A 10,650-nucleotide genomic window follows, 5' to 3' on the forward strand; every position below is an offset into this window, starting at 1 on the left:
TGTTATTAAAAGCTTATTTATTATCGGAAATATAACACCCACCACGTGCAGCAGGTTTGCTCCTCTCTTTGGGGGTGGGGGATGAGCCTGTATTTCGGGGGGTTGGGGGGGGGTTGGAGTTTGCGCTGAGGTACCCCCCCCCCCCCCCCTCCATTCCAGCAGGGAGGGGTGACAGTGGCACGTGCTGTCACCCATGGGTGCTGACGCAGAGGGCAAAGTCCCTGGGGGGTGGAGGGGGTCCTGGTCACCCTAAAAGCTGCCCCCAGGCTCTGCTTGGTTCTCCCGCCCCTGCAGCGTGGGGGGGGGCCGGGGCGGAGGGATCAAGGGCTGGGGGGGGGGGCGCGCGGCGGTGCTGCGGCTGGCGCGGGGGCTGCTGGGAGTTGTAGTCGCGGCGCGGAGGGAGGCCTCGCCTTCCCGGCGTGCCCCGCGGCGCCCGGCGGACATGGCGGCGGCGGTGGGGCGGCGCTGAGGCCGGGGCCGGCGGCGGGGCGCGCGGGGCGGCGGGGTGGGGGGTACCGGCAGGAAGATCCCGGGGACCGTTCCCCCCCCCCTTCCACCCCACCCCCCGGGTGGGGCTGCAGGGCCCCGCTACCGCGGCGCCGAGCGGCAGCCGGGGCAGGGCCTGATTCCAGGTTCTCCGGGCCCCCAGCCCTCCCCGGGTCCCCCCAGCCCTCCCCGCTCCCTCCAGGGGTCTCTCTGCACCCCCCCGGGTCCCCCAGCCCTCCTTGCTCCCCCCCCGGCCTCCTCTGCACCCCCCCGGGTCCCCCAGCCCTCCCCGCTCCCTCCCGGGGTCTCTCTGCACTCCCCCGGGTCCCCCAGCCCTCCCCGCTCCCTCCAGGGGTCTCTCTGCACCCCCCCGGGCCCCCCAGCCCTCCCCGCACCCTCCCGGGGTCTCTCTGCACCCCTCCGGGTCCCCCAGCCCTCCCCCGCTCCCTCCAGGGGTCTCTCTGCACCCCCCCGGATCCCCCCAGCCCTCCCCGCTCCTTCCCGCGGTCTCTCTGCACCCCCCCCGGGTCCCCCAGCCCTCCCCGCTCCCTCCCGGGGTCTCTCTGCACCCCCCCGGGCCCCCCAGCCCTCCCCGCACCCTCCAGGGGTCTCTCTGCACCCTCCGGGCCCCCCAGCCCTCCCCGCTCCCTCCCGCGGTCTCTCTGCACCCCCCCGGGTCCCCCAGCCCTCCCCGCTCCCTCCAGGGGTCTCTCTGCACCCCCCGGATCCCCCCAGCCCTCCCCGCTCCTTCCCGCGGTCTCTCTGCACCCCCCCGGGTCCCCCAGCCCTCTCCGCTCCCTCCCGGGGTCTCTCTGCACCCCCCCGGGTCCCCCAGCCCTCCCCGCTCCCTCCAGGGGTCTCTCTGCACCCCCCGGATCCCCCCAGCCCTCCCCGCTCCCTCCCGCGGTCTCTCTGCACCCCCCCGGGTCCCCCAGCCCTCTCCGCTCCCTCCCGGGGTCTCTCTGCACCCCCCCGGGTCCCCCAGCCCTCTCCGCTCCCTCCCGGGGTCTCTCTGCACCCCCCGGATCCCCCCAGCCCTCCCCGCTCCCTCCCGGGGTCTCTCTGCACCCTCCCGGGTCCCCCAGCCCTCCCCGCTCCCTCCCGGGGTCTCTCTGCACCCCCTCGGGTCCCCCCAGCCCTCCTTGCTCCCCCCCCGGCCTCCTCTGCACCCCCCCGGGTCCCCCAGCCCTCCCTGCTCCCTCCCGGGGACTCTCTGCACCCCTCCGGGTCCCCCAGCCCTCCCCGCTCCCTCCCGGGGTCTCTCTGCACCCCCCCGGGTCCCCCAGCCCTCCCTGCTCCCACCCCAGCCCCCCTGCATCTTCTCCAGGTCGCCTTGGACTCCCCCTGGGTCCCCCCCTCTGACTCCCTCAGCCCTCCCCATTTCCTCTCCAGGTCCCTTGTGCCCTCCCTAGGTCCCCTTGGGGTCCCCCAGCCCTCTCCAGGTTCCCTGTGCCCCCCCCCCCCCATCCCCCAACACCCTTAGCCGTTCCTGCTCCCTCCCAAGGTCCCCTGCATCCTCCAGGCCCCCTTGGGCCCCCCCTGGATCCCCTGCACCCTCCCCAGGTCCCCTGTGCCCTCGCTGGGTCTCTCAGCTCTCCCCAGTCCCCCCTGGGTACCCCAGCCCACCCCAGGTCCCCTATGCCCCCCCCTCCCCATTCCCTTAGCCATTCCTGCTCCCTCCCCAGGTCCCCCTGTATCCTCCCAGGCCCCTTTGCCCCCCCCCCCCCGGATCCCCTGCACCCTCCCCAGGACCCCTGTGCCCGTCCCTGACTCTTCGCCAGCCCTCCCTGCTCTGTCCCCAGGTCCCCCCCGGTCCCTCACTCGGTCTGATCCTTTGCCCCACAGATGGCCGGAGAACTAGCAGATAAGAAGGACCGGGACGCGTCCCCTGCCAAGGAGGAAAGGAAACGCTCACGATCCCCGGACAGAGACCGGGATCGGGAACGGGAACGGGACCGGGACCGCAAGGGTTCCCCCTCCAAGGACAGGAAGCGGCACCGGTCCCGGGATAGAAGACGAGGCAGCCGGTCACGATCCCGGTCCCGGTCCAAGTCGACAGAGAGGTGAGGGGTGTTATGGGGCCCCCCCCAGTTTTTAGGGAAAAGCTCTGTCGCTCTTGCCTGTCTGTGACGGCCCTGCAAAGGGGGTGGGGGGTGCAGGTGGTTGGGCTGGGGCCGCGCCGTGACTGCCCCGCTTTGCAGGGATCGCCGGCACAAAGAACGCGATCGGGACCGGAGCAAGAAGGACCGGGACCGAGAGAAAGATGGGCACCGGCGGGATAAGGACAGGAAGCGGTCAAGGTGAGCCCCATTTTTTTTTCGGGGACAGGGGGGAGGGCATGTCATACTTTTCTATAAGCGCCCCGGGGCTGTTTTCTGTAGGAAGCATTGTAGGGCGAGAGCAGGATTTTCCCCGGTCAGTGGGGTGACCGTGGGGCTGCGTTCGGTGCTTGATTCCTCTTTGTTTTGCTGGGAAGCTTGTCCCCGAGCAGGGGCAAAGACTCGAAGTCCCGGAAGGAGCGGGACTCACGGAAAGCGGAGGAGGAGGAGGAGAATGCCCTGAAGAAGGAGAAGGTGAGGAAGGGGCTGAGGGGGCTTGGCTGGGAATAGCTCTTAGTGGGGGGGATCGCTCTGGTGAGGCAAAGGGGCTGCTGACGGTCCGGCCCCACGTTTGCAGGCCCAGCCGCTGTCCTTGGAGGAGCTGCTGGCTAAGAAGAAGGCTGAAGAGGAGGCAGAAGCCAAGGTAGGAGCGGGAGCCTCCCGTGCTGTGATGGGATGAATTTGGGGGGGGGGGGAGTGTGTCTCTCCTGGGACAGCCCCAGCAGCGAGGGGGTCGCAGCCAGGCCCAGAGTGAGCCCGTCCTTTCTCCCGTCGCAGCCCAAGTTCCTGTCCAAGGCGGAGCGGGAGGCCGAGGCCTTGCGGCGGCGGCAGCAGGAGGTGGAGGAGCGTCAGCGGCTGCTGGAGGAGGAGAGGAAGAAGAGGAAGCAGTTCCAGGAGATGGGGAGGAAGATGCTTGGTAAGGTGTTGTCCCCGCTGTAGCTTTCCTGGTTCTAAGAGGCTGGGACCCCCGGGACCCCCCCACCCTAGGTGTGGGTGCTTGGCTCTGAGACCCTTCCCCTGTTCCCCAGAAGACCCCCAGGAGCGTGAGCGCAGGGAGCGCCGGGAGCGAATGGAGCGGGAGACCAACGGCACAGAGGACGAGGAGGGCAGGCAGAAGATCCGGGAGGAGAAAGACAAGAGCAAAGAGCTCCACGCCATCAAGGTAGCGCTGGGGGCTGGGCTAGGGGGACGGTGGGTGAGCTGGGGGGGGGGCTCAGGTTCCTTCCCCGCTGATCCTCCGCCTCCCGCAGGAGCGTTACCTGGGAGGAGTGAAGAAGCGGAGACGTACGCGGCACCTGAACGACCGCAAGTTCGTCTTCGAGTGGGACGCGTCGGAAGACACCTCCATTGACTACAACCCCCTGTGAGTGCTGGGGTGCCCCTGGGGCTGAGGGGTGCCCCGGGGGGGGGGGAGTGTGGGGCACCCCCAGCCATGCCCCTGACGCTCCCACCCTGCTCTAGGTACAAGGAGCGACACCAAGTGCAGCTGCTGGGCCGGGGCTTCATCGCAGGGATCGACCTGAAGCAGCAGAAACGGGAACAGTCGCGCTTCTATGGGGACTTGATGGAGAAGAGGCGGACGCTGGAGGAGAAGGAGCAGGAGGAGTGAGTGCACGTGGGGGGAGCTTGGGAGGGTGCTGAGGGGTGTCCGGGGTCCCGGCTGGCTCTTCTTGGCTGGGATGTAGAGCTGGGGGGTGGCTCTGGGCTGCAGCACATTCTTAGGATGGGTGACAGGACAATTCCAGCCTCCCCAGAGGCACAGGGTGAGCCCTGCCCCCTTCCTCACCCCCCACCCAGGGCTCGGCTGCGGAAGCTGCGGAAGAAGGAGGCCAAGCAGCGCTGGGACGACCGGCACTGGTCCCAGAAAAAACTCGATGAGATGACAGACAGGGACTGGCGCATATTCCGCGAGGACTACAGCATCACCACCAAGGGGGGCAAGATCCCCAACCCCATCCGCTCCTGGAAGGACTCCTCCCTGCCCCCCCACATCCTGGAGGTCATCGATAAGTGTGGCTACAAGGTGGGTACAGGGCAGGGGGGCTTCTGCCAGCGAACCCCGATGGCCCTCGGGGGAGCTGGGTGGAGGGGAAAAGGGCTGGTTCTTGGGGTCGGGTCTTTGGGGGGTGTGAGGAGGGGGAGTTCTGCTCTCAAACCTGCTGCTTCCCTCCCCAGGAGCCCACCCCCATCCAGCGCCAGGCGATCCCCATCGGCCTGCAGAACCGTGACATCATCGGCGTGGCCGAGACCGGTAGCGGTAAAACGGCGGCTTTCCTCATCCCGCTGCTGGTGTGGATCACCACCCTGCCCAAGATCGATCGGTGGGTGGGATGGGGCAGGGGGAGGTGGGCGACGCTGCGGGACAGGGGGCACGTGGCACTCTGGGTGACGCCGCCATCCCCTGCCAACACCGCAGGATTGAAGAATCGGACCAGGGTCCCTACGCCATCATCCTGGCCCCCACCCGTGAGCTGGCCCAGCAGATTGAGGAGGAAACCATCAAATTCGGGAAGCCTCTGGGCATCCGCACGGTGGCCGTGATCGGAGGCATCTCCCGCGAGGACCAAGGCTTCCGCCTTCGCATGGGCTGCGAGGTGAGTGTTAGCCCCTGGGGGGGGGACGACCTGAGGGGAGCGGTTTAGCCCCGGGCTGTGCCCACCAACCCTCCTTGTGCCCCCCACCTCCCCCTCCCACCCCAGATCGTCATTGCCACACCAGGCCGTCTCATCGACGTGCTGGAGAACCGGTACCTGGTGCTGAGCCGCTGCACCTACGTAGTGCTGGATGAGGCGGATCGCATGATCGACATGGGCTTTGAGCCTGATGTGCAGAAGATCCTGGAGCACATGCCCGTCACCAACCAAAAACCCGACACCGACGAAGCTGAGGACCCCGAGAAGATGTTGGCCAATTTCGAGTCGGGGAAGCACAAGTACAGACAGGTGGGTGCGGGCAGGAGGCCCGGAGGGGGGTGGGTGGGTGCCCCCCCCTGGGCTGAGCGTGGTCCACGGCGTGGAGAGGGGACGGCTGAGGGCTTTGGAGGACGAGCCGTGGGAATGGCAGCCACGCTCCTGCCACACAGGGGACGTCGCTCACCGCCCTGTTTTCTCGCAGACCGTCATGTTCACGGCCACCATGCCGCCAGCGGTGGAGCGCCTGGCCCGCAGCTACCTCCGTCGTCCGGCCGTGGTCTACATCGGCTCCGCCGGCAAACCCCATGAGCGGGTGGAGCAGAAGGTCTTCCTCATGTCGGAGTCGGAGAAGAGGTGAGGAGGGGGCCGGTGGGGTGGGGTGGAGCGAGAAGAGCGGGTCTTGGGGGTGCTCTGGGGGATTTGAGGGTGAGGGAGTTGTGGGAGGGGGGGCTCTGGGGAGCAAAGGAGCTCCTGTGGGTCACCTCAGCCTCTCCTCACCCAACTGTCCTCTTCTGCAACAGGAAGAAGCTGTTGGCCATCCTGGAACAGGGCTTCGACCCACCCATCATCATCTTCGTCAACCAGAAGAAGGGCTGCGACGTGCTGGCAAAGTCGCTGGAGAAGATGGGGGTGAGTCTGGGCTGGGCCGGAGCTCCCCTACTTTGGCTGTGGCGGGCGTGGGGGGAGCCCCTGCACCCCCATCCCTGCCTGGGGACCCCGGTTAACCCCCGCCGCCTCCTCCGGCAGTACAACGCCTGCACCCTGCACGGTGGCAAAGGCCAGGAGCAGCGGGAGTTCGCCCTCTCCAACCTGAAGGCCGGAGCCAAGGACATCCTGGTGGCCACCGACGTGGCGGGACGCGGCATCGACATCCACGACGTCTCCATGGTCGTCAACTACGACATGGCTAAGAACATCGAGGGTGAGTTTTGGGGGGGGTTTTACAGCTTTCGGAGGGGAACAAGGCCCTGCCTGACCCCCCCCTCCCTTCCCCTCCCCCTCCCGACCCCCCCTGCAGATTACATCCACCGCATCGGGCGGACGGGCCGAGCGGGGAAGAGCGGCGTAGCCATCACCTTCCTCACCAAGGAGGATTCCACCGTTTTCTACGACCTGAAGCAAGCCATCCTGGAGAGCCCGGTCTCATCCTGCCCACCCGAGCTGGCCAACCACCCCGACGCTCAGCACAAACCCGGCACCATCCTCACCAAGAAGCGGCGGGAGGAAACCATCTTCGCCTGAGTCCCCCGCAACTGGTGGCCCCCCCCCCCTCGGTCACCCCAGCGGGGGATGGTGGGACCAGCAGGGTCGGGGGGTTGCCAGGACTTTTTCTGGCTGCTCTTTTTCCCCGCCCCCAGCCCCCTGTGTGCAACCAGGACTGCCGACAGCAGAGACTGGGGTTGGGACTGTCCCCAAATGTCCCCCTTCTTTTCCCAGTCCCCCTCCCCACCTTCCCCACAGCCAGGAGGCTTTTTGGGGGCAGGGGCCCGTGCTGGGCTTGGCGTGCTGGTTTTTAAGGCAGGGCTGTCCCAGGAGCTGCGGTCATCTTTGGGGTTTTTTTTTTTTGTTCTTTTTTAGCTAAAGTTCCAGGCTGCAGGAATAAACCCGCAGCTGCGTTGCTGGATGTCGGCTCCTCGTACTCTTCCTGCGGCGCTGCCCTGAGCACCCTCTCCCAGCACCCTGCAGCGCCGGCCCCAAGAAGGGGAAAGCCTTTGGATGCTCAGCACCCACCAGCATCGGGCCCTTTCCCCCCACATGGTGTGTCCCCCACCCTAACATCCCTGCGGTGTCCGCTGTCCCCCCCCTCCCCCGCCCCCCCAAAGACACAGACACCGGCGCCTCCGAGCACTCGTCGTGTTTCTGAAACCGGTTACAGGGAAATCAGTGCTTTCTACAAAAGAAATTATAACAAATCTGTGGCCCCCCCACCCTGTCCCCCTTTGGCGGCTCAGGCCGGCTCCCTGCGAAGGGCCCTGGGGTGGGGGGGCGCTCAGCACCGGGCCCCTCCACCGAGCAGCCCCCGGCCGAAGGGCGGTGGGTGCCGTTATTTACAGGAGTGTGCGGTGACGTGCGGTGACAGCTACGTGTGTGGGGGGGTGGGGAGCTATGGGGACAGGGCAGTGAGTGCAGGTGTGGAGTGGGGCGCCCCCCCCCCTCCCCGGGAAGGGTCCAGCCGCCCCCTCCCCCGCTCTCTCTGTACCCCGGGAGGAAGGGGTTTGGCTGCGGTGACCGGGGCAGGGAGAAACTGGTGCGGAGCGAAGCGACTGGTGCGGCCCCCTCCTCCTGGGGGTCCCATGCAGGGGCAGGGGAGGGGGCAGGCCAGGCCCCAGCGGGGGAGTGGGCACCTTCCCCTTTTTTCCTTGGGGCTGTGCAGGATGGGGGACGCTGCCAAAACTGTAAAACTGTCTCTGTGTGTGTGTCCCCCCACCCATTACCTGGCCTAAGGGTCTTCCATGGGGAATGAGACAGCCTGTGATGCAGGGGCCAGGTGGGGAAACTGAGGCAGGGAGAAGGCATGTGGCTGTCCCCAGGTCCCCAAGAGCCGGGGAGGTGTGGGGGGGTGGTGTGTGGGTGTGTGTCCCAGGGTATCCTGGCTGCCGGGCCCCCCCCCCCCCCCACCCTGTGCTTATGGCTGAAGACGTGCCCAGGGGGTCGGGCGCGAGGAAGCTGCCAGTGCAGAGGGGTTCCCCGAGAGAGGGAGATTGTCTGAGCACCCCCAGTGCGGGGCTGGGGCGAGGCGAGGAGCGCCCGGGGTTCGGGGGGGGGGGGCCGGTTCCCAGCCGTGTCGCATTTCCCCCCCCCCCCCAAATCCTCATCCCCCACCCCTAATAGCTGTCCTTGGCCCAAGGCCGGCTGCGTTGCCAGTTCCTGTCGTGGTTGCGTTCGGTTTGGCGATCCGGCGCGCCGGTGCCCTGCAACCCGCTGTTGTGGTGCCGGTGGGGCTGGTAGAGGTCAGGGTAGGGGTCCGCGTACTCCTCTTCCTCCAGGTGCCGGGAGCTGCGTTGAGACGTGGCCCCCCAAGTGTGGGGTGAGGTCTCCCCCGCCTCGTCTGAGGGCATCAGGCTGTCGTGCTCCAGCGGCGAGTGTTCCCCCCCGCTCCCCCAGCAGCTGCTGGCTCTGCGGGCAGGGGGCAGGGGGCTGCGGGGACGGCACAGGGGGCTGCGTCCCCCTGCCACCCCACCTCTGCGTCCCCCCGCCACCCCCCACCTGTGTGTGTCCCCCTGCCACCCCACCTCTGCGTCCCCCCGCCACCCCACCTCTGTGTCCCCCGACACCCACACCTGTGCGTCCCCCCCTACCACCACACCTCTGTGTCCCCCCCCGCCACCCCACCTCTGCGTCCCCCCCGTCACCCCCACCTGTGCGCGTCCCCCTGCCACCACACCTCTGTGTCCCCCGCCACCCCCACCTGTGCGTGTCCCCCCTGCCACCCACCTCTGCGTCCCCCCGCCACCCCCACCTGTGCGTGTCCCCCCACCACCCCCACCTCTGCGTCCCCCCCTGCCACCCCACCTGTGTGTCCCCCCGCCACCCCACCTCTGCGTCCCCCCCCTGCCACCCCACCTGTGCGTCCCCCCACCACCCCACCTGTGCGTCCCCCCGCCACCCCACCTCTGCGTCCCCCCCTGCCACCCCACCTGTGTGTCCCCCCCCGCCACCCCACCTCTGCGTCCCTCCCTGCCACCCCACCTGTGTGTCCCCCCCTGCCACCCCACCTCTGCGTCCCCCCGCCACCCCCACCTGTGCGTGTCCCCCTGCCACCCCCACCTCTGCGTCCCCCTGCCACCCCACCTCTGCGTCCCCCCCCTGCCACCCCACCTCTGCGTCCCCCCCTGCCACCCCCCACCTCTGCATCCCCTGTCACCCCCACCTGTGCATCCCCCCACCTGTGCGTCCCCTCCTGCCACCCACCACCCCCACCCGTGCATCCCCCCCCCCCCGCCACCCCCACCTGTGCGTCGCTGCGCTGGTTGCCAGTGGGGGGCAGGGAGGGGGGCTCCCGGGGTACCTGCAGGCCTGGGAGGCCAGTGGGCGAGGGCACGGCGTGGGGGGCGTGCGGCGGGTGGTGCGTGGCACGCCAGTACACCTCCAGGTACTCGGCCAAGTGCTCGCAGGCGTCCTCCAGCTGGTTCTCATCCAGGATCACGTCGAAGAGCTCCTGGGGGGCAGGTGAGAGGGGGCAGGAGTGGCTCAGGGACACCACCCCCCCATCCCCCCCCGAGCATCCCTAGGGTGGGGGTCCTGCCAACTCACCGGGGGACACTGCACCAGCTTGTCAGCTGCCATCATCTGCACGTTGAGGTGCTTCACCTGGGACTTGCCCCGGGACTTGATGAGCCGCTGCAGGACCTGGGGAGGCGACAGGAGAGGGATGGCACCGTGGGGGGCAGCTGCCCCTCCCCCCCCAGAACCACGGTCACCCCTCACCTTGGGTGAGGACACCTTGACGTAGACGATGATGGGCGCCAGGGAGGTCTTGGCCAGCTGGGCTGGGTGGTTGATGGTGTCGGCATCCAGCACCACCAGCTGCAGGGACTTGGCCAACTCAAAGATGCGCTCGATCTCGCTCTGCACCTCGGCTGGGGGGGACGCAGGGGGGACGGTGTCAGGCTGGGCTGGGTCCTGGGGGGCGGCGGGGGGTGTCCCTGCACCCCAGGGTGAGCCCGGCCCCTCACCGATGCTGGAGCGGGTGGTGGAGCGCTCCAGGATAGCCTGCTTGCCCAGGTTGTTGAGGATGGAGCGCTTGGCCAGGGAGAGGTCAGCCGTGATGTGGGTGATGGAGATCCTGGGGGGGCACGGGGACAGCGGTGGAGTCCTGGGTGTGTGTCCGTCCCCCCCCCCCCCAGGCTATAGGGCAGGGTCCTGGGATGGGGTTCGGTTCTCACCTGCCATCAAATCTGTGCTTGAGGAAATCGAAGAGGGCTTTCTGCATCATGTCGGTGACCTGCCGGTGGGGGCCACCAGCCCGGTGAGCCCACGGGGAGCCGGTGGCAGATGGCACCAGCAGGGAGGTGGCAGCTTCCTGGCACCCCGCCAGCAGCCCTCGGCCCCCGCCATCTGCCCAGCACCGACACTCACCACGGGATGCGCAGGGAGGGGACGAGGGACACAAAGCCACCACCCTGGGGGCACAGTGGGAGCCCCACCCCCAC

General features: G+C 68.5%; 2 protein-coding genes across 3 annotated transcripts in view; one reads left to right on the forward strand and one right to left on the reverse strand.

Annotated features, from left to right (window-relative positions):
- Nucleotides 1-384: 384 nt before the first annotated feature.
- Nucleotides 385-7,121, forward strand: DDX23 (DEAD-box helicase 23). Of its 2 annotated transcripts, none has more exons than XM_040577909.1 (17): nt 385-486; nt 2,332-2,549; nt 2,688-2,786; nt 2,963-3,059; nt 3,163-3,228; nt 3,363-3,501; nt 3,614-3,747; nt 3,836-3,948; nt 4,047-4,190; nt 4,383-4,608; nt 4,761-4,906; nt 5,002-5,179; nt 5,285-5,527; nt 5,700-5,851; nt 6,019-6,127; nt 6,245-6,419; nt 6,516-7,121. In XM_040577909.1, exons 2-17 carry the CDS (start codon nt 2,332-2,334, stop codon nt 6,737-6,739), a joined length of 2,463 nt encoding a protein of 820 aa, XP_040433843.1. In that variant the 5' UTR covers nt 385-486; the 3' UTR covers nt 6,740-7,121. The 2 variants fall into 2 exon arrangements, with proteins under 2 accessions (XP_040433843.1, XP_040433844.1); XM_040577910.1 differs by having other exon boundaries at nt 3,617-3,747.
- Nucleotides 6,851-10,650, reverse strand: part of CACNB3 (calcium voltage-gated channel auxiliary subunit beta 3) — a 4,986-nt gene continuing 1,186 nt past the window's right edge. The window contains 7 exon segments of the mRNA XM_040577999.1: nt 6,851-8,590; nt 8,592-8,614; nt 9,507-9,656; nt 9,752-9,847; nt 9,926-10,077; nt 10,174-10,283; nt 10,384-10,555. Coding sequence (XP_040433933.1) covers nt 8,323-8,590; nt 8,592-8,614; nt 9,507-9,656; nt 9,752-9,847; nt 9,926-10,077; nt 10,174-10,283; nt 10,384-10,555 — 971 coding nt within the window. The 3' untranslated portion in view covers nt 6,851-8,322.

The sequence above is a fragment of the Falco naumanni genome, chromosome 20, assembly GCF_017639655.2.
Source record: "Falco naumanni isolate bFalNau1 chromosome 20, bFalNau1.pat, whole genome shotgun sequence".
Taxonomy (NCBI): Eukaryota; Metazoa; Chordata; class Aves; order Falconiformes; family Falconidae; genus Falco; species Falco naumanni.

Bases quoted from the DNA above. Each gene is read 5' to 3' on its own strand.
- DDX23 (XM_040577909.1), top strand. From the start codon at position 2,332: ATGGCCGGAGAACTAGCAGATAAGAAGGACCGGGACGCGTCCCCTGCC. The intron at 3,949-4,046 runs GTGAGTGCTGGG...ACCCTGCTCTAG, and splicing joins TCCATTGACTACAACCCCCT to GTACAAGGAGCGACACCAAG. The intron at 5,528-5,699 runs GTGGGTGCGGGC...GTTTTCTCGCAG, and splicing joins GGAAGCACAAGTACAGACAG to ACCGTCATGTTCACGGCCAC.